At 41.4% G+C, this 22,361-nt stretch overlaps 1 protein-coding gene across 1 annotated transcript in view; it reads left to right on the forward strand.

The window, feature by feature from the left end:
- The window catches only part of KIF5C (kinesin family member 5C), a 59,567-nt gene that overhangs the window by 22,437 nt on the left and 14,769 nt on the right, over positions 1 to 22,361 (forward strand). Inside the window, exons 5-19 of the mRNA XM_015869249.3 lie at positions 1,072 to 1,120; positions 1,942 to 1,997; positions 2,856 to 2,943; positions 3,791 to 3,915; positions 4,101 to 4,205; positions 4,550 to 4,698; positions 7,658 to 7,806; positions 10,109 to 10,284; positions 11,745 to 11,813; positions 14,541 to 14,747; positions 15,930 to 16,076; positions 18,046 to 18,234; positions 20,242 to 20,359; positions 21,258 to 21,334; positions 21,958 to 22,067. Coding sequence (XP_015724735.3) covers positions 1,072 to 1,120; positions 1,942 to 1,997; positions 2,856 to 2,943; positions 3,791 to 3,915; positions 4,101 to 4,205; positions 4,550 to 4,698; positions 7,658 to 7,806; positions 10,109 to 10,284; positions 11,745 to 11,813; positions 14,541 to 14,747; positions 15,930 to 16,076; positions 18,046 to 18,234; positions 20,242 to 20,359; positions 21,258 to 21,334; positions 21,958 to 22,067 — 1,814 coding nt within the window. The remainder of the gene's footprint in view (positions 1 to 1,071; positions 1,121 to 1,941; positions 1,998 to 2,855; positions 2,944 to 3,790; positions 3,916 to 4,100; positions 4,206 to 4,549; positions 4,699 to 7,657; positions 7,807 to 10,108; positions 10,285 to 11,744; positions 11,814 to 14,540; positions 14,748 to 15,929; positions 16,077 to 18,045; positions 18,235 to 20,241; positions 20,360 to 21,257; positions 21,335 to 21,957; positions 22,068 to 22,361) is intronic.

Here is a 22,361-nt window from a genome sequence, read left to right on the forward strand (position 1 = left end):
TATAACTGAACTGTCACACTCTTTTAATAACTAAGCCAGCTCAGAAAACTAATATCAATTTTTTTTTCTCCCTAATTGAAACCCATTTAGAAATGGGAAGAGTACTTGATGTCTCCTACGTATGTGGGTCCTCAGCAGTGTGTGTTAATGGGATGATACAAAGCACGTGAGCTGAGTATGGGTGAGCCAGAGTATTGAAATGTGTGGTCCAAAAGATGGCTTGAAATGTGACACAGATGAAGAAAATATCCCAAACTGAAACACTTCTGTATTTATTGGCAGTTCTCAAAAGTTAAAAATAAACAAGTCGATAAAATTCTATTTCATTTGAGATAAAAGGATGCTTTACTACATGGGTTGGGTTTATGGATACCTGCAATTTAGCCATCTGCTATTGGATTTGCTAAATAATCCCTAGGTAAATCTTAGTTCTGGTGCAGTTAGGCACCATGCTGACATTTCTGTTTGCCTGTGTTGGAGCTGAATGCCCTTGTATTCACATAGTCACTCATTCATTCGACTTCTCCCTAAACTTCTTTTCTGTTTTTTATTCCGGGCACAGTTGTCTCCTTTTGTGACAGAGGAGCTCGTTTTCCATTTGCTATTTGAGACCTGATTCAGGAAAGAGCTTTTACAATATGCTTCATTGTAAAGTTTCATTTAATGTATGTAAGTCAGGCTTATGTTACTGGTGTGCAAAACCACGGGCTGTGCTGTCTGCCTTTGTGCCTCTTGTCAGACATGCCCTACAAGTGATGTAGTAGTATTGCAGTGGTGATATGGTACTAAGTGGGTTACTTTACTTCTCTTCAATATTTTTATGTCCAAAAGTGACAGAGGAAGCTGAGGTTTGTCTGAAGCTTTTTGACACACGTTCCTGGTGAGCCACTGATAAATAGAGAGAGGTTGTTGGCGTGGAAATCATTCAGAAGAGATAGATGTAATTCAAAGCATGTGGGAGGTGGGATTTGCTTGTAGTTTGGTGCTTTTCGTTTGGGCAGATAAATATAGGTGGAGGCATTTTTAAACTGCTAGAGTTTAAATCTGTAATGCTTATGATTCTTTAATTAGGTTTCCTACTTTGAGATCTATTTGGACAAAATAAGGGACCTACTTGATGGTGAGTTTCACATTTTATGTATAACTACATGGTGGTTGGTTTGGTCTGGGGCTTTTCTTCTCCCTTAAGTGTTGGTTCAGTTCTGTCTTTGAGTGATTTAAGTTGAAGTTGTGTGACTGTGACTGGGTTTCTGACAGACAGATCTGTAGCTTAAATCATCAGAAGTAGTGCGCTGCTTTGGCAGTGCTACCCAGCCTGGTTATCTACCAGTGGGTATGGAGCTGAATGGAAGGGGCTGTTTCTGAGTCTTGCAAACTTCCATTGGATTTACTGTAAAAAAGAATATAAAGGGTTTATTTTGGGGCTGTTTTTGGTGGTTTTTTTTTAAAGTTATTATTATTTTGTCCTTTGCTTTGCTTCTCTTAGGTGGAATTTTATGGGAGATAACCATTTGTGTGTCTGTATGTTAATGAAAATAACTTACGCTTTTTAGAATCAGCCTGAAGACAGAGAGATGTAAATCACAGTAGCACTCAGGAACATCTATTCAAGCTTTTTTGGAGTTTCCCTGAGACCTACTGATACTTTCTGAATTTTTTGCTGCTTTGAACAAATTTATATTGTTCTGTCTTGGTCATACTAAGACAAGCAGTAAAGAAGAGGTCTTTTCTATAAAGGTAACAATAACAAAACAGTCACAAGATCTACTGAAAAAGAAACAAAATATATGTACAGAAATAGCGCTAGTCAATAAGGAAATTACTACACTCTGCTTTGACAGATTTAATGTATTCAGAATATTTGCATCTTCGTGTCGTGTCTATATTTGACACAGTCTTATTTATGGAATGTTCCTTATGATCCTCCATCTTTCTTTCTAGTGTCAAAGACAAACCTTGCCGTACATGAAGATAAGAACAGAGTTCCATACGTGAAGGTACATGGCAAAGTTGAAGCTGAGCCTTTCATTTTTCTTAGATAACAGACATATACATTCATTTATGCTTGTATACCTCTGTGTTTACTGAGGTGATTCAACTGATGTTCTGTCTTGAATGCTCAAGCAGTATTAGATCCCGAATCCAAACAGTTTCCTGAAATATTAATGGGCTTGAATCATTTGTTTGCTTTGCTTTACTGACTTCAAACATTTACAGTGTGTTCCAGTGATGTTAAATTCTCAGTATTTCCCTGCCTGTTTCATGTTGAATATGAAAGAGAACATCTTGAAGAATTTTTTAATACTTTGTCGCTGTAGTCTTGCAGTATTTTAGAGCAGATTTGTTGGGCTGGGATTTCATGTATAAACTGCTTTATGACCTTTATGCCCTCAATTAGATTCCATATATTTCTTGTGAACATATGTGAGCCTTAATAATGTACGTATAATAGTGTTCAGTTTATTCTGTCCCTGGAGAAGGCGAAAATAATAACAAATATTGCAGAGAAAGAGAGCTCTGTCTTGTATGGATTGAGAGAGAAAAACTAATTCGGACAAGTAATCTAACCCAAATTAGCAATAGTTAGCAATATGCTGTGCCATTCTTTACGTGCTGAGTGTAGAAATGGTCTCCTGTACATACATTACAATTTGACTGAATATTTAATTTTGTGGAAATAAAACTCTCTTAACCTTTCCCATCAACAGCTGCTGCACCAGGGCAAATGTGGGTCTCTGCCTTGTTGGTGGTCAGCTTGATAATTCTTTTCCTTATTAGATCATCTGTGCTATAGATTCTTGATGGCATTTGGAGTACTCATGCTCTTCTAAACTCTTCTTGTGTTTCATTTTCAGGGTTGTACAGAAAGATTTGTATCTAGTCCTGAGGAGGTGTTGGATGTCATCGATGAAGGGAAAGCGAACCGCCACGTGGCTGTTACAAGTAAGTGTTCTGTGGGTGCTTTCTTGGCTGCTTGGTGCTTCCTAGTTGGATACACAAAGTATTTCGAGTTATTTATGCGAATGGTCACAGAATCATAGAATTGCTCAGGTTGGAAAAGACCTTAAAGACCATCAAGTCCAACTGCCTGAATGAAGGTGGATGTTTGATTACATACACAATAAAAGTCACTCATAAGCTCTAATGTAAATGGTGTGCTCTTTGCTGAAAGCATTCACTATGAAGTTAGGAAACCTTCTCACAGAAATGCACTGAGACCTGCCCAACTTCTTTTCATCGCTTCATAATTCTCTCTAATTTTGCTCAGCTTAGATTTCCTTCTCTATTCATGATGTTGAACATGCATTCTTATTGCAGTTCTACATCAACACCATCAATATACCAACACATCTGAATAGTGTTATTGTATCATGTGAGGTTTTTGTGTGTGTGCTGTATACTCATTAAGAAGCACAAATGGAGAGAACCTTCCTTCCTTTCTACATCCCTGAGATGCCATCTTATTATGCTTTCAGTGTTAATCTTTTTCATACTATTTCTGGTTAAATTTCATTGGTTTGTGGAAAAAAATAAACTTTTCTTGAAGAAAATTAAGGAAGAGGGGGAAAAAAGAAACCTTTTCCAAGACTGTTGTGTATTATGATTCTGGTTAATTTAGGTCTTGGTATGAGGAAGTAAGAGCTTGGTCCATGGCTGTGAGACGTTGCTGTCCAGGACTGAACTCTCCAATGAGTAGACTCTTATGTTTGAATTTGTTAGCCATCGGATAGCACTGAAATATGACTTCTTGTCACTTACACAACACTTTTAAAATGTGATTCTTCTGCAGATATGAATGAACACAGCTCTAGAAGTCACAGTATCTTCCTTATTAATATTAAACAAGAGAATGTGGAAACTGAGAAGAAACTTAGTGGAAAACTGTACCTGGTAGACTTGGCTGGAAGCGAGAAGGTAATCTTTCTTCATAAAATCATACTGGTGAGATTACTAAACTAACCATGTGCATATAAAAATCTCCCTTGGCTGAGGATAAGCTTGCTTTGTTGTTCTTCCAAGAGCTCCTTTAATTGTTGCACTGTCCCATCTGCACTGACTTGCCAGTAGCTGAGCCTGACTGTTGCCTGCTCTCTTGGTAGGTCAGCAAAACTGGAGCGGAGGGTGCTGTTCTTGATGAAGCTAAAAATATCAATAAGTCTTTGTCTGCTTTAGGCAACGTGATATCTGCCTTGGCAGAAGGAACTGTAAGTAATCCTGTTTTGTGCTGGTTTAGAATAACTTTGTTTATCTTTCTTTATCATGCATGTAAGAAGTAAGCTATGGTTTCAGTTCAGAAAGAAGAAAGTATTGACTTTTCAACCACAATCCAATAACGTTTTTAGTATTCTCCTAAAGATAAGAAAGCAAATTGTTAGTGATTTCGCTTGAATCCAGTGCAATTCATCATAGCACAATCAAAACTACTGCACTTGAGGACTGTATGCTTCAAAATCCATTCATCCTGTCATCATTGACTCATATTCTCTCTCAATTATAATACTGCTATTTAAAAAATATTGTTCATGCATCTTATTTGTATTTTGATTAGAAAACTCATGTTCCATACCGAGACAGCAAAATGACCCGGATACTTCAGGATTCCCTTGGTGGAAACTGCAGAACCACCATTGTTATATGCTGTTCTCCTTCTATTTTCAATGAAGCAGAAACAAAGTCGACCCTGATGTTTGGACAGCGGTGAGTCTTACTTGGCATTAAGATAGATAACTCTCATTGGAGCTCTTCCATGTGTTCTGAGCCGGCTGTAGAGGTCACGATTTCTGAAGTGGTTAAAAAACCAGAACTGAATAACTTGAGCCTCTTTATTCTGCATGGTACCAGTAAAAGAAATGTTGGTGTTGGCCAACAGCTTCTCTGCTTTGGAAAGGATGAAGATTTCTTGTAATTTTTTGAAGTTTTGTGGAGAAGTTAATGGTGCTGGGCAGTTTTCTGCTGGCTGTCTCAGTGGAAAACGTTGGGTATTGCTCTGTTTGGTACTGCTGTTGTCACTTATAAGATGCATCTTCTCCTTGAATGGCATCTCAGTGATCATTGTGATTTTTTTGAACTGTTAATTTAGAAAACTGAAGAATGTGGATGCAGGGTAAATGTTGACAGTTTTGATGGGTTACTACGATGGATTTCGATGTTTAGAACATCAGTTATCATTTAGGAGCAAGCAAGGGTTAAAGAAACGTGGAAATGGTTGGAAGGAAGATTTCTCTTGTGTGTATATCATTGGCTGTAGTCATATGAAATACAGTTGGAAAGGTTGCCAGAACAGGTCAGGCTCATTACATAGTTACTTTTTTTTTGTAACTAAAGAGAACTCTGATATGTTCATATTCTTTATATGATATAAAGCGTCATTTGCTTTATGTAGTGTGTATTTATTTGTGAAATAGCAAAATGAAAACAATTCTAGCAACTTACGATTGCTTGAGAGATTATTTGTTGAGGAGTTTGTGCAATAATAGAATATATCTGGTCGGGAAATAGGTTGTGTCTTCCACTTGGCATAAGTTTGGCATTAAAATTAACTCTTTTATGGAGCATTTTATATTGGAAATTAAAATCTTGTATAAAAGACAAATCTGGCAAACTTATATTAGTTCATCTCCCCGCTGTTATTGTTTAAGGTGAGCTCTTCTTTACGTTTTGTTGAAGGAAGATGAGCTCTGCAGTGCATTCACATAAGAGCACATAAAATACAGGATGGGCCCTGAAGATGCAGTTGGTGTAGCCCCTCTTAAAGGACAGCTGTGGGGACTGAGGGGGATGCTGTAGGTTAAGGCTGGCAGACAATTCTGCAGTGCTTTCCCCATCTGGCACTTCCAGAAACAAATCATGTGCTAGAGGAGGAAGGTTTTCTCTTTCTAATCCATAGAAGTGCTCCTTGCTGAGGACTAGGATGTCATCTGAAAGAAGTGGAGAGAGGGCTGCATTCTGTGCGGGGCAGCTTGATTAGTGAGTCACGTGTTGGTCATTTTGTGGTTTGCTGCTTAGAAGCTCTAAAGTTGTGCTGAAACAGGAGATCCTGGGGAGCATTTAATTGGGAGGGAGGACACGCAAAGAGGAGGACTGCTGAGGTGGCAGACCTGCATAGGAGCACACCTACTGTATGTGCACAGTGTTGTTTGTCAGCACTTTGAACAGCAGTATTGCTGCCTGTGGGGAATGGTTTCATTTCCAGGCCCTTTGGCTGCGGTATTCCATTTTTCTGATGTGGCAGGATTAAGGGCTGAGTAATGTTAAAGGAAAGGTGAGTGATTCATGGTTGATTACCAGATCCTCCATTTTGCCAAGCAATAGAGAAATAGCACCATTAAAGTAAGTGCCAGGAGTAAAATCCATCTTCATAGACCCAGCTGCAAATTCATGGGCTCCTCTGTCAGCACTGAGTCAGTTTCTTCTTTTTTCTTCTTTTTTTTGGTGTTTTTATGTTGTTTTTAATTGTAGTTGTATGTGCTTCATCTATCAGCAGTGCAGTGCAGTCAGTGTATTTTATAGTGTGGCATTTTTTCCCCAGTGCACTTCAGTGAGTAGAAATGTGAGCCATGCTTTTAGCAGAATATGAGACAATATGTAAGAGCCAAGCATTAGGTGTCTGCATCGTTCAGAAGAACAAGGTTATTTTAAATTCTTCTAAGGTAATTAAACTTCTGCATGTCACATAGTGCAAGTCACACTTTTTGGTGACCCTGCTTGTGACGGGGGGCTGAAACTAGGTGATCATTATGGTCCTTTTCAACCCAGGCCATTCTATTGTTCTGTGATTCTATGGTAAGTCACCAGGGCACAGTTTGGGATCTGATAAGCATGGATGGGAGCATTTCCCTGCTGACAAAAGAAAGCTTCAGGATTTAAAGTGATTGGCCATATTTTTTTCACTCAGAGGGTGGTGACGCACTGTTCACAGGTTGCCCAAGGAGGCTGTGGATGCCCCATCCCTGCAGGCATTCAAGGCCAGGCTGGATGTGGCTCTGGGCAGCCTGGGCTGCTGGTTGGTGACCCTGCACACAGCAGGGAGTTGGAGCTGGATGAGCACTGTGGTGCTGTTCAGCCTGGGCCATTCTAGGTTTCTGTGATATTTAGAAGGTGATTCAGAATCATGAAGTGAAGCCATGGAGAAAATGATAAAAGAGCACTTCTGGAACTCAGTAGTTTCACAATAGTGAAATGGTGAACCCAGAACTGCTTCTCTTAGAGTAAATCTGCAGAGACAGATCCGTGCCTGACTGGAGGCAGAAAAATTCTATTGAGGTTTCGATGGAAAGACTGTGAGAGTGGTGAGGTGCTGGCACAGCTGCCCAGAGAGGCTGTGGATGCCCCGTCCATCCCTGGAGCTGTTCAAGGCCAGGTTGGATGGGGCCCTGGGCAGCCTGGGCTGGTATCAATGTGGAGGTTGGTGGCCCTGCATGTGGTGGGTGGTTGGAGCTTTGTGATCCTTGAAGCCCCTTCCAACCCAACCATTCTGTGATTCTAGGTAATAACACTACTGAGGTTTTGAGAGAAAATGGAACTGTAACATTGCACTGCAGGAAATGAACTGCAAATGTTTCATAGTTTCCCTTGACGTAATATAAAAATTTCCAAATCCCAGCCTTGCATTGAGATAGAAGTTACAGAGCAGCTGACACCTGTTTTTGTTATGCAGAGCTAAGACCATTAAGAACACAGTCTCTGTGAATCTGGAGCTGACTGCAGAGGAGTGGAAGAAAAAGTACGAGAAGGAAAAAGACAAAAACAAGAGTCTAAAGAACGTTATCCAGCATCTGGAGCTGGAACTGAACAGGTGGAGAAATGGTATGTATGGGAAAATGGGAATGGGGGCATTTCTGCAGATTTAAGTTATGTGTGTTAAACTCCAAAGCGCGCAGCCTCCTTAGCACCTTTGGCCACACTGCTGCCTGTTGCTGGCCACAGACTTGCCAGCATTAAGTGAGAACAAATATGTGATTTAATGATTAGTCACAAATGGCTTTGCACTTGTCAAGTCTGCTTTTGAATAACATGGATAAAATCTCTACTGTCCATACTTAAAAGATAATCCCTGCCCCTTATGGCTGCAAAGCAGTGCTACTTTCTTTCACCTGCTGTGCTGTTTCCTTGCCTTTCACATCAGGTAGTTACCTAATGGCTGCTTTCTGCTTCTTCCTCTGGGGGGTTGGGCCACTTCAGGGATAAGGGATATTTCCCTTATCCACATGGTAAAATTGCTATGGAGACAGTGAGTCTGTTGTGCGTGTTGAAGAGCACTGGGAATTGTTGGCACTTATATGTTCTGCATTTCATTCAGTGTTTGCTCAATGTGATAATAATTTCAATGATTTCCTTCCCATCCTGGGAAGGATCTTTAAGAAAAACCTGTGTACATCCATCCTATATGCTGTTTAAACACAAAATGCTGCCTCTGTTGTTTTGTCTAAATATACAGAGCGCCTCTTCCCCTACATCTTTTCTCATTGGTGTTACCAAGCCATACATTAAATGCATTTAAATTATTATTGATTTCTTGTCTGACCTTCTGGAATAGCATCATTTGGAAGGATATTGTGTCAAAGGAGGCTCTTTCCAAATGAAACTATAGCAAAAGCAGTATCTTGAGTATAAAATAAAAGACCAATGCATAAATACTCCATTGATATAGCTTGTTCTGTACATTCAGAAAATAAAAACAACATTACAGCAGAAGGTGGCTATGCCCTGTTCTCTCTGAAGGAGGACTTCTGTGCTCAATTAGGTTTGTGCCTTACAGTTAGAAGGATGTTGTCCTCCCGGTATCAAATTTATGCTCCCCTCCTCCTTTCACTTGTGGTCTGAAATACAAAGCTGTTGTGTTCAGCAAAAGGAAAATCTCAAGGTCCTGCTTTGGAGGCACCTGACTGATGCTCTGCAATCCAACCATGTTGCTGCCCCACATACTAGCTCCTCTGCTCTGGATGAGCCCACCTTTCTTGCTTTGTTCTACTGAAATGCTACGGAGAAAAAATCATCGTATATTTTGCTCTACATTATCACCAAGTCATTAGCAACAGGGCAGAAAGTATTTCTGCATCAGTACTTTTATAGAGTTCACCGTGCTCGATTCCGAGTTTCTTCTTTCTGGCTTTAGAGTTGCCAAAACAGTCTTCTCTGTTTGTTGCTCTTTGTTTTTCCTCCCCTGTTTCGGTTTGCTTTCTGGTCAGAAGCATCTTGCCTTTTGGTTCTTAATACATTAGTCCTGTTTGCATGCTTCTACCAGTGCCCAAAATGGGCAGGAAGAATGGCCCATAAAGCTTTGTGGACTGAAATGTCATAGCTTTTCATAGAAATGGAAGAAATCTCTGCTGAAGGGTTTGAATGCAGCCTTCCCACACCTTGAACAGCATTCAGCAGCTAAGTCTCTCACCAGATTAATGAATATAGATTCAATTTCTGGCATGAGCAGCTTGCCTATCCCTCTTCACTGAACTGCAGCAGCCTTGTAATTATAATGATCTTACGTTATCGAAGGGAATACTCCTCTGAGAAAATAATTTGGAAAGAAAATGTGTAGGGAGAACATTCTCTCTGGTATGCATAGGCAACATCTGAAAATTGGTCTGTGCTGTTTCATTTTAGACGTGACAAGGCAGAACGTGAAGATTGTTTTAAATGCAGCTGTCTTGCTTGTTGTCCTGGTGCTTGAGCAGTTCTTTGTGGGGGAGGGAAAGCTAATAAGGCAGTTGGAAATCTGGAGAGGAAGGGACACTCGATTGCCTTTGGCTTTAGGTTGAAAGTCTAATTTTTTCCTCCTTATTTCCCCTTCTGCTAATCCACAGAGCTAATCCCATGTATAAAGGGCCCAAGTGAAAGGGAAGTCAGGAGTTCAGTGCTTTCAGTGGCAGCCATTCAAGCTGCTGCAGTGTTTGGTTTGCTTGTTTTTCTAACCCTGTAGGTTGCATGGCCACCACTCTGCACCTAATTTTGCCCATTACCTTTACTTATGGCAGTCACCCACTGGCAGGCCTATGCCCAGGTCACCCTTCTGTTTGTCCGTCAGCCAGGACTGTCCTGGGATGCCTGTGTTTTCGGCCCCCCCTCCCTGCACCCTGGGTTGTAATGACCATGACTTGTGTACCTGCAGGAGAAGCTGTGCCTGAAGATGAACAGATCAGTGCCAAAGACCAGAAGAATCTGGAGCCGTGTGATAACACACCGATCATTGACAACATCACACCCGTGGTTGCCAGCATCTCAACAGAGGAGAAGCAGAAGTACGATGAGGAGATTGCCAGTCTCTACAGGCAGCTGGATGATAAGGTGTGAACATTAGGTTTGACTCCGTTCTCTGTGTGTAAATGGAAGCCAAAGCCAGGATGGGTGGGTTTTATTTTTGGTGCTAATTTTGTGTCCCAAGTGTGTAGTTTGAGCTGCTCTTCCTCCTCCTGGCAGATTACATGCTCAGCAAACCAACACTGTTTCAGTCATGGGAGAAAGAAAATTAAAATATATATATAAAAATAAAGGGAATCTGTACCTTCATGTTTACTATATATTAGAATTTTGAAGAAAAAGAAAAACAGAAGCATCCCTTGGGCCTTTTTTGTTCATCTCCTTCTAGCTGTGAGCACTCTCTGGAGTGCAGGTGGCTTTTTTTGATTTGCACAGCTTGAAGCACATTATTGGCACTTAAAGCTATCAGCAATACATTTACTGAGCACTTGCCATTAATGGTTTTGGCTTGTGTGAAGATAAGAAGGGGAGAAAACAGCATCCTAAAAACACCGACCTTGATGAATGAGAAGCCGCCTAAGAGGCAACCTAGCAAATGTTTTCAGGGCAGCTTTAGTTTTGAATCAAAACTCATTTTAATTTTCAAGTGTAATTAGCAGAAAAATAAATAATAATTAAAATAAAAGCCCAGTGTTTCTTTTTTTTGAGTAGCAAGGGGAAATTCTGAGCTTTAGTTCTGCTGCGGTGTAGCCTGAGGTGTCAGCACAGCCTGTTTGCAAATGGCAAGGCAAGATGTTGCTGGCATTCAAATAACAGTTAAAATCTTTAAGAAATTACAGCTTGTCTGGGCTGGAGAATTCCTGCCTTCTTGGAGGTTGGTCAGTAAATGTAGCAAGGCCTGAATTATTGTTGAAGGAAGCAAGAGCAGGACTGCGTTTTACTCTAGAACATATGGGAAGCATAAGCTGGTGAATTACTGCAGGAAGCACTGTAGGAAATGAGAACATATCTGATCCCCAGAACAAAACCAAAACGTCCCTTTTATAATTTCTTATTACAGTGTAGGCCATTCTTCTGCCAGGAGCTATTTTAGTATTAGCAAGTGGTTCAATATATTTGACTTGTTAGCCATACTTACTATCAGAAATCAATCCATTAGCAGGGTTGTTGGTGAAACACAAAATGTCAATTGGCGCCATGAGGGTAAGAGTCGGTTGTTTGCCTTGGGTGAGTTCCTTCAGAAGGAGTATCACTAAGATGCACTTGGGGAGTTGCTGTGTTTGGTGTGCCCACATCCAGCAGCATCCATCACAAATTCGCATCTGAATTGAGGGTCAGCTCTGAGCTGTGAGGTCACCATCTTTACAAGGAAGTTGAAACGCTGGTCAAAGTGGGTGCCTGATTTGCATTACCTGAGAGTATCTTCTTTGTTTTAAACCTGGTCAGGTTTTGCTGTGGCATTATTCTTCGTACGAAAGGGGAAATAAGAGCAATCAAATGAGACCTGTGAAAAGAAACTAAAAATCTCCAACTCTATTTCATTGCAGGACGACGAAATCAATCAGCAGAGCCAGTTGGCTGAAAAGCTGAAACAACAGATGTTGGATCAAGAGGAGGTAAGGAGGAAAACAACAAAACCAACCAAAAGCAAAATAGCTTTTGCTTATGCGACCCTTGTGTAGTGATTCTGTCCCAGATGTTGGCTAGATGTGCTTACAGTGACTGTAAATTTCAGCAGGTAGGAGAAACCCTTGTTAAAGCAAGGTTTAAACTTCAGAATTTCCTACTATCCTCTGAAGAGCTTTTTAAGCCTTGATTACACCTTGTAAAGTCTGCCATCCTAGTGGGAAGTGTCACTGGAGATACCAAGAGAGGAGTGTGGCCAATATATTTCACTTCAGAAATGTTTTCTCAGTATTCCTGTATCCTTTCAGGGCAGTAAGCAGTGAACAGATTCCCTAGTTTGACAGGATACAAATTGCTGCTGATAATAAATTACTGATGTTCATTATTCTGGCATGAGCAATTAGAGCAAGCACCAAAGAGAAATCTCTGAGGCTGAAAAATCTACTGGCACTGGCATGGATTTGCTCTAAAATCTTGGATTCCTTGCTGCAGACATTATTTTGTTCATTGTTTTTATCTGTAAAGGAATGTTAATGCTTTTTGAGATGAAGAAAATGATCACAACTTACATTCAAAGTCATTTCCTTGTCTGTCATTTGTTTATGGAGATTTGAAGACATAAAGTGGTACTGATGCCAAATTAGAGTTCTCCAAATGTGCTGTGATATTCAGCCAGAAATGATTTTATGCTGTTTATCAAATTGGGTGAAACTGGAGGAGGAAGATTCAGACCAAGAATATTAACCCTGGTGTGGGAGTTCACTTGTCACTTGTATTCCAAAATACTGATCAGTTTTGGTTCTCTGGAAAAATACCTGTTCCATACTGTAAGCTGGCTCATTCCTCAGCCCATTCTGTGTTCCATACTCAGTGTTACTTATGAGTATGCACACACATTTTCAGTGGCCCAATCCTTTCCTTTACCACTTCACCCCCATCTTTTCACATGTTCCTGTCCGGCTTCGCTGTCCTACTGAAATCTCAGCAGGTGGTGTTGTGCCCCTTGTTTGGAAGGTTAAACTGGCTCTCTGATTAGCTTGTTTGTCTCATACCTTTGAAAGCTAATAAGGCAGTCATTTTTGTTTTCTCCTTCACAGGAATTGAATAACGATTTTCAAGGTCCTGTCTTCCATGTGTAAGGTTCACTTGTGCTGCAGGAGTGTGATGTACCTGTTCTCTTACATCTCATGGTTGGCTCCTTGAGATATGTTCTGCAGAGCAGCTGCCTCGCTCTGCTTCTCCCTAATGAACTGAAGTACTTTTTTATGCTTGATTAAGCTAGCAGGTCAATTATAAATACAAGGCCTGCCCAGCTGGCACTGTGCTGAAATTGGTGTCTGTTGATACCTTTTTGCCACTGGCTCATGCATTTGGCTGCCAGTGCCTCTGCTTTGGGGCTGGGACTGCAAACTGTTGTTTTCAAGTAAAGTCAGGTTCTGTTCTGTTCTCACAAGGACGTGTTGATAACACATCTCCAAAGTAAGGAGCGGAGAGTCTGTGATGTGAGAAATGAAGCTCAGAAATAGATGTGCCGCACTCAGGATGGGGTGCCCCTCACCCCAGAGCAGCCTCAGCATTAGGCAGGATTCCTTCGTTAGGGCTAATAGCTGCGGTGTTATGAGGACCCTTTCTAAATCTTGGCATATTTTGCCATGCTGTGTCACCAGGAAATCTCCTGGGGAGATGTTGATGCTCTAGGTGATATATAACACTTCCCTTTGCTTGAAGTCGCAGCAATATTCGCGTGGAAATTTTCTTAAGTAAATGTAAATAATAGTTCCATCTGTGTTTAGTGGAAAGATTATTTTAAGCTATTTTGTTGTTTAAATATTTACGTGCCATCTGGCTTTGGCAATTCACTGGGTTTTTTTCATAACTTGAGTGCACTTCTGAGGCTGCAGATTTACCACGAGATAAATTTCTCTTACATCTGAATCCTCTCTTCGCCACTTTGGGCCTATGCCAGAGTCTGAAGCCAGCTTGTTGGTTTCCTATTTTCCATTAGCACTCTGAGCCAAAAAGAGCCATTCTCCTTTTGGGTGGTCAGTTTGAGAGAGATGTTACAGCTCTTCTCCTGCAACTGAATCTCTTACGAGTGTGGAAGGAGTGCATTTAAATTTAATACAAGCTGGAAACAACCACTGTTGCTTCTGAAGTCTGCGTTTTCTTTGGTTTATACTCTGCTTCAGCAAATATGAGCAAGTAATCTGTCATCAGCATCACGCTTCAAAAGTTTGCTAAAAATAACCATCCAAAGTTTGCTTATCAAAATATCCCTCTAATGCCATAAGATCCCTGAGGCCGCCTCAGAGAGCCCTTTTTGAGCTTCCTTTCAGAGCTGTGATTCTGTGTTTATGTATTTTACTTTGTTGGGTGTTTTTTTGTCCCTGCTGCAGGATTGGATTGAGGGCAGAAAACTTATTTTGGAGCTCTTGTACAGCTTAAAATAAGCTTCTCTACCTCAGTCTTGTGTTGTAATAGGATTTGATCGAGATTTTTCTTTTCATTGAAGTTTGGAGTTTTCTTCGTGTACAGTTATGTGGAAGCTGATGACGTTGCTGTTAGAGGAGCAGAATTTCTTCCCTTGCATTCTGTCTTCCATACACACGTTGCCTGCTCACATTTTGCCTTTCTCTTTGTCTGTTTTTGCCCTTTTTGGTGTTATCTTTTAAATGACTTCTCATGTGATTTATGCTCCTGTCCTATCTGCTTCGCAGCTTCTGGCCTCCACTAGGAGAGATTATGAGAAGATTCAGGAGGAACTCACCCGTCTTCAGATTGAGAATGAAGCTGCAAAAGACGAAGTGAAAGAGGTCCTTCAGGCCTTGGAAGAACTAGCTGTCAATTATGACCAGAAATCCCAAGAAGTGGAGGACAAAACAAGAGCCAACGAGCAGCTGGCTGATGAACTGGCACAGAAGAGTGTAAGAGCAGACAGCTTATAGTGCTGCTTCCCTCCTCCCTCCTGACTCTGCATCTCTCCTAGAGATTTCCACTGAATTTCCCTGATAATTACTAGCCTGTGTCATTTTGGGGAGCTTTCAAATGCTGCTGCATATGTTTAATAACTGGTATAAAGATTGGAGCAACAGCGTTGAAAGATCTGTACTTGCTGGTGCTACCTCCTATCTTCTGTATTAATTCAAGGATATGATACTTTGAAAGCTGCTATATGAAAGCTGAGTGCAGACTGTGGCTCTGTTGCAAGCTCTGCATTTTGCACACCATGTCAGCTCCTGAGTTGAATGTGAGAACTGGCCATTCCATGTTTCGATCATTTGAAAGCGATATTGTACTGAGAGAGATGTGAAAACCTGCTATGTTAAAATTACATCAGTTTGTGTTTCTCTGGACTGTGTGCTGTGGAACAGAGATCTCATACAGAGTAAGGGAATCTCAGCAACAACAAAAAAGCTTTCTTCAGATGACGCATTGGTTGTAAGGCAAAAAAAATCTGATCTGAGAAAAATCCAAATTGGCTTAACTTGGTTGGTCCATCCCTCACACGTACCCAAAAGGATGTTGTTAACATGTCTGATTTCATGCATATCTTGCATGAAAGACTTTGTTACACACTTTAATAAAACAGATTACTATGAAATCCATTTGAAAAAATTGAATTTTATATCCTTCTATACCTGTTTCTCCGTGATTAACCTTCTTTGACATGTATTATGCAAATAAGATTCTTACGGGATTTACTACGTTTAATAGATCTAAAGTAGCCTTGTTAGCAAGTGAGTTGTGAAAGTGGATTATGGCGAGGTGAAACTGTGTTGCTGGAGTTGGTGTCAGTGCATGGAGCCAGCAGACACGTCCCAGGAAAATAAAAGGCAGTACTGTGTAACCTAGATATCACAGAAGAACTGGTGCCCTAAAGTGGCACTATTGAAGTGCACTGAAGCAGGGAGAAATTTATAGAAGCACAGTTAACTCCCAGCTTCATCTTTGCTGCTTTATTCAAGCAAAGAGATTTGGGACGGTGTGTTGTTTGGTGGATTTATCATGTACGGAGAAGAAATTTGGCTTTATTCTGTTGTGATGTTTCTGTATGGATAGAGAGAATCTGAGCAAAGAAGGGTAACTTTTGCTTTCGATCTTTCCAGACGGTTCTGTCAGCGACCCAGAGGGAGCTGGGCCAGTTGCAGGAGCTCAGTAACCATCAGAAGAAGAGAGCTACAGAAATCTTAAACTTGCTGCTTAAAGACCTGGGAGAGATCGGGGGGATCATTGGCACTAACGATGTTAAAACAGTAAGTTGGCTGTCTTTATTGCTTCCCCCCAACCTGTACCTCCTGCCATATAAAAATAAGGAGTGTGTGTGTGTGTAACACATCAGCCCTTCTCCCAGGACACAGCTGTTTAAATCCTGGTTAGAGCACAGTGGAAAACACTGATGAAGAGATCTCTGTGTGGGTCAGAGATGGTCAGTGTCTATTTTCATAATTACCACACCTGACTCCCAGCTCGGTATTTGGGGCCAAACTCATGCAGCCCATCTGTGTGCTGATGCATCTGTTAAACTCTGCTCTCTGAGGCCTGGGCTGGGGTTCTCTGTCCAAACAATGCACACATAGACCTACTCCATAGTTAGCTGGCAGGAGCAAGTATTCCCGGAATCTAAATAATCATCATTGGAGAGATTTGGCTTCTGGGTAACTTCCTTTTTGTTTGAAATTTATCCTGAAACTGCTTGTAGGTGAACACGAGCAGCTCTTAAATCCATACTTGTGTAGTGACAGCTGTCCAGGACACCTGAGTGAAGGAAGTGATCTTCTTGCTCTTCATTTCGTACCTTGAGCAGTGGCTGACTTCACCAAAGAGCCCTCACTTTTGTGTATGCTTCAGAACACAAGGTGCTTTAAAAGCATAGATTTCAGCGTTAGTAAATTTGTGCTATGTACCACCTAAATTCTACATTACAGTAGGACAGGATTAACTTTTGCATATTGGCAGGTATCCTTCCTAGAGGATTCTTTTCCTCTGAAGTTGGAAGGTAAGAATGAGGGGTGTAGGTTGTGAAGCAATAGAATCCTTGGTGTCTGAACATGTCTGGAGATGGTGCACATTTTGGCCAGCTTTGCTTTCAGATTTGTCTTCTGTCAGGCTCTTGGCTTTACAGATCTGATAGAGAAGGTAGATGCTCTCACTGATATGCTTACAATATCGTAGATGAACAAAATTGTAAACTTCAGAGATTATTTACATGGTCGTTGCTAAATGCTGCTTGCTGTATTGTGTTCATGCAGATCCTGGACCACAGGACCATATTTTGCTAGATGTTACAGCAACCTCTGGTGGCCGTTTTAATAAGAACCGTAAGAGGAAATCTCTGCAAATGGAGGCTGTTTGATACACATTTTTATAGCAACTAAGATGTCAGCATTTTCCAGGGCAGCTGTCTGTAAATAAGGCAAGATTGAAAAGGTTTTAGATGAATAATTTGAGATCTGTTGGCAATTAGCAGCTTCTCAAAGTATGTCTAATTTCAGACCAGACTGACAGTTTTGGAGGCGGTAACATTTTTAGGCTATTCAAAGAGGACAGAACACGTTGTCTTCCCTTTGCTGCTAGAAAAAAGGCAAAACCAGATGAAATTACTGCCCATACACTCAAGAAGAATCTTTACAGCTCATCAGTGTGTTATGTGAATTAAGAAGCTGAAGGAAAATCGTGAAGAGAAAGACATCAAAATCCAAGGCACTCTATTCACCAAGGAAGGAAGTGATGTATAAATAGGATGATATTAATGGTCAGAGATGAGGGGGGTTAATTTGCTCTTGCCAGGAAGGAGTTTCAGACCAACGCCTGTCTTGTAGCCTTTTATTGGGGAAGCGCAGCCATTCAAGAGCACATTTCTTTAAGAAGCACTTGAAAATGTTCTCCAAGTTTCAGTTGCTTGAACGAAAGAGAATGTTCTCTTCTGGTGACGTGAGCAGGTTTTTGCCATTCTGGTGGCACTGATTACTTCAGATGCTGATGAAGCATTCCATGGCAAGTCTTAATTTCTTACTTTTGAGGCTTATCAATGAAAATTCAGACAAACAGGGTGCTGGAGCACGTTTAAAGGTAACATGGCACTCTGTGGGTGCTCCTTGGCTGTGACTGTGCTCTCACAAAGGTTATCTAGCTCCAGACAACTGTTTCTCAGCAGGAAAACTGGCTACACATTGATTCCCATAAGGACCACACCTTTTAGATTGCAATCTTCTGTGTGTTTAGTTAGCAGATGTGAACGGGGTGATCGAAGAGGAGTTCACCATGGCACGGCTTTACATCAGCAAGATGAAATCTGAGGTGAAATCTCTGGTGAACCGCAGCAAGCAGCTGGAGAGTGCCCAGATAGACTCCAACAGGAAGATGAATGCCAGCGAGAGGGAGCTTGCAGCTTGCCAGCTCCTCATTTCACAGGTATGTTTGCTCCTTCCTTCTTCCTTTGAAGCAAGGTTTGGTGATTTTCTCAGCCTCCTTCCTCATGAGATGTGTGTGTTAGGAGTGAGAAATGAGAATTCAGGGAGAAGAGAGGTGTTTCTCTTGTCTGTTCTGTTGTCTGTTCCTCTCGATTTGCATTCCTTCCCCTCACCATTTTACAGCACATTCTGTGGTAAGATTCTGTCCTCCTGTTGTAGATTTCAAAATGTTTTCAATGGCATAACAGTGAAAATGCTCCCAGAGCGATTTCCTCAGCATGTATTTGCATCTTGTACCTCCACTTAGAAAGCAATCTGACAAAGGAAGCACTGATTGTATGGGTCTCTAACAAAGCATTTGGAGAGCCCCAACATCTGGACCATCGGTATGCTAACAGATAGCTGGGCAGCAATATGCATGTAATAATATATTATAGAAAACATTACCGTGTAAGATAGAAATCCAGATGGTATTAGGGCTTTTCAGTGGGTGGTATGTTACAGGCAGTGATGCATGCTGCAGCATTATGCAGGGAGGGGGCTAACTGCTTCACCATGCTTCTTTGATTACTGCACACATGAAGTGATGGAGACAGTTTGGAGTTTACTCTGTTTCTCTTGCTAGCAGTTACTCAGAGAAAACCTGGAGCAAGGATAGCCTCTTGTCCTGCCACAGGATGTCTTTCTTCAGGTCTGCAGTAATAGCTGTAGCTGTAAGCATGCTTCTTAGTGTTCAAGGGAGGCTTGAATCCTGAGAGTATTGGCTGTGCAAAAATGTTAAGTAAAATTACACTTTTCATGCTGTCTTAAAGTGGATACAGCCACTAGAAGTCATCCTGCCAATCTGTGTTGCTCCTTTTCCTTGGGAGCTTGCATGAGTAAAGCAGGTTTGCCTCGAAAGCAGCTATATGTATGCTTTTGCTGGCTCAGAGAGGATTGGCAGCACAGTGCTGGGAAAGAGTATCAGCAGTGGGCCACTGGGACACTCCTTCAGCTGTGGTGTTGGCTTATGCTGACCCAGTGAAGGAGTGCGTTAAGTGGAAGCCAGCCTGTCTGTCTGTGTGAGGTTGGTGTTCTTCTTCTTAGACCTCCCTCCTAGGAGGCTTAATATTTGAGTGACTTATCCAGGGCTGTGAAAAGATGCAGTGAAAGAAGTGAGACTGCAAGGCTACATCCTTTCTTTTTTCCCTTCCCTATATTTGTATTGCATTTTAACATGGTGATGAAACCAAGCAGAGATACTCTCAAGCAGGTGATCACCTTGCCTTGCCATTTTGGAAGCCTTGCCACTAAGCAGGTGTTGAGGCCCATCTGTTTTTAAGCTCAGGAAGAAGCTCGGTGTTATGCTCAAAGTGTTGTTAGTGAGCACATACACCTTATATATGGAGTGAAAAAGTATTGTTGGCTTAATTTAAATCTTAACAACACATTTATTAGTCTAGGCCTAATTACTGCAGAGAGAAAAGAAATAATTTGACGCGGAGAGGCTTTCAGTGACAGCAATGATGTTGTCAAAATTGTCACACACATTTCTTTAGCTTCTACCCTTTTTCTTTATGTTAGACCCAACCTTCTGCTGTTCCTAAGTTTGGTGGTTTCATGCTGACATTGCTGCTGTGGATGTGACAGTGAGCACTGTCAGCATCTGGAGCACTTTGCTGAGAGAGATATGTTTATGTTGCTGATTCTTCTTCCTTCCTTCTAGGATTCAGCTGGAGTAATTTTGTGTGTTTGCTAGCATTCTTTTACACCTTGCTATTCTTTGACTGATCTGCAGCTCCACGTTACAACTGAACTCACTGTGTGGGGCCTTTTTCATTGTTAGGTGTCTCAGTATGCTTCTTATGATTGTCATGGAACCACAGTGGTACCATGTAAAAAGAAAAGATCTATGGCTACATAATTGCCAGGTTAATCTGATCCTTGAGGTGGTGGATGACTTGTGTGGATGACACCACACACTCCTGTGTGTGCTCACATCTCTTTCCTGTTCCCTCTGCCTTTAAAGCATGAAGCAAAGATCAAGTCCCTGACAGACTACATGCAAAACATGGAGCAGAAGAGAAGGCAGCTGGAAGAGTCCCAGGATTCTCTCAATGAAGAGCTTGCCAAGTTACGTGCTCAAGGTACCACGTTGGTTCCTGTGGTCATCATTTCTTCTAAGAGCTGTATCTTAGAAAATGCAGGTTTCAATGCAGTATTGTACATACAGCTCGCCTGGCACTGCTGCAGCATTTGATTTTTCAATCCTACTCTACTTTTGTCATACTTGTATCCCCGTTGTCACAGAAATACAACTAAACAGATGGGATCTGAGCTCATTTACCTAGCCCTAAGCTCTGCAGGGCGCAGTGACAGGAGACCTGGTGTCACAGGGTCAAGCTCTGATGTTGAGGTGTTGCCTTGGTTGGTCCTACAGCACTGTTTGTCTGCGTGTATTTTGCAGTAAGGTCTTGTGTTGCATCTCTACATGACACTCGAGGTAACCCTCATGTTGCTTTTTTTTTCCATTCTAATCAGTGTGGAAAATTTCTATCAAAAGGAGTTTTTCTTGTTTTGCCAAGCTTCTGCTTTATGTATAATGACATTGTAGCCTTAGAATTACTCTGGGTTTCTGTATAGGGTCTGTTCTGTGACTCTGGGAGCCGCAGATGGTGACAGGATTTTTAAACATCTGTGTGATTTTTTATTCACACATCTCGTCTTCCCACCCCACTCATGAGAAATGATCTGTCTCTGGAGGCCACCATTACCCAGCAGAAGGAAGAGAGGGAGGATCCCTACAGGCAGAGTCATAGGAGACGAGGGGAGGTTGGGAGGGTGTCTTTAGTAAGTGCAGCAGGGTTTGGACAGTGGTTAAACGTAGGGTACTGCAAAACCATGGCTGTGTCTGCCCCTTCAGATCAGCCTCACCCTGATCTTGCTGCCTGCCTTGCAAGCAACGGTTGTTCTTTGTGTATGGCTTGACATAGAGATGTCGTATGATTGGTTGGTTAACTCTCAACTGTCTCCAACTTCAAACAGAAAAAATGCACGAAGTCAGTTTCAAAGATAAGGAGAAGGAGCACCTGACCCGGCTTCAGGACGCAGAGGAAATGAAGGTAATATCGTGTGCCTGCAATTTTAAAGTCAATTTCTTGGTGAGATCATTCATTAGCTGATAATTAGAGTGTAATTTTGTCTTCCTGTACGTGTTGCGTGCTTTTAAAATTACTTTTCTGCCTCTGTCAGAATTGCTGGCTTCTGTTAGAAAACCTGATCTGTTAGAATTGAGTGACCTTTGAAATTAGAGAACTTGCTGGTATTGAGGCTGGTGGCCAGATGAAGGAAAAAGTAAGTTATAACCTGAGTATCTGAGGTGTCTTCTGAGACCAGTTTGTTTGCTGAACCAACTTCAGAGAGCACAGAGGTTTGGTGCACTGTGTTTGCTTATTGGAGCTGCTTTGGTTCCTCAAATCACTTGAACAGAGAACTGAAAAATAAGAGCCAGCATCCATGGCTGCGAATGGTTTTGTTGGGTATGGCTGAAAAAGGATTCAGCCATATGTCACTCTGATATTCAGTTTTTTTCTTACAGCTGGGAATGTATCTAACCATACAATTTAAATGTCAGGGCTGTGGCTAAACAATCTAGAAAGATGGGTTAATTTACATTATGCATAAAAAGCAACCTTAGGCATGTTACTTGATTTCTGTTTCATGATTTGTATTTTGTGCTCTGCAGAAGGCACTGGAGCAGCAGATGGAGAGTCACAGGGAAGCCCATCAGAAGCAGCTGTCCAGGCTGAGAGATGAAATTGAAGAGAAGCAGAAAACAATCGATGAAATCAGAGAGTATGTTTACTCACTGTCACTCCTTGTGCTCCTGTACTGCTCTGTGATGCTACAGGACTGCTTTTTTGATTGGTTTTATTAGTTTTAATTGCTATCTCTGTACTTCAGAGTCTTAGGAAAAGTAGCGCAACAGCTATGTCACACACTCCAGTGTATCTCATTTTCACGTTCGTGGTATTTCTTTGTGACACAGGAATATAATTGTTAGATACCCCCCTGCTTGGAAAGGTGTTAAGGTTTCTTTTTACTGTTGTGCTCTTATTTCTGAAGTGTTCATAAAATCTGAGCAATCAT

Source organism: Coturnix japonica, chromosome 7 (assembly GCF_054131305.1).
Source record: "Coturnix japonica strain WE chromosome 7, WE-NBRP24, whole genome shotgun sequence".
NCBI lineage: Eukaryota > Metazoa > Chordata > Aves > Galliformes > Phasianidae > Coturnix > Coturnix japonica.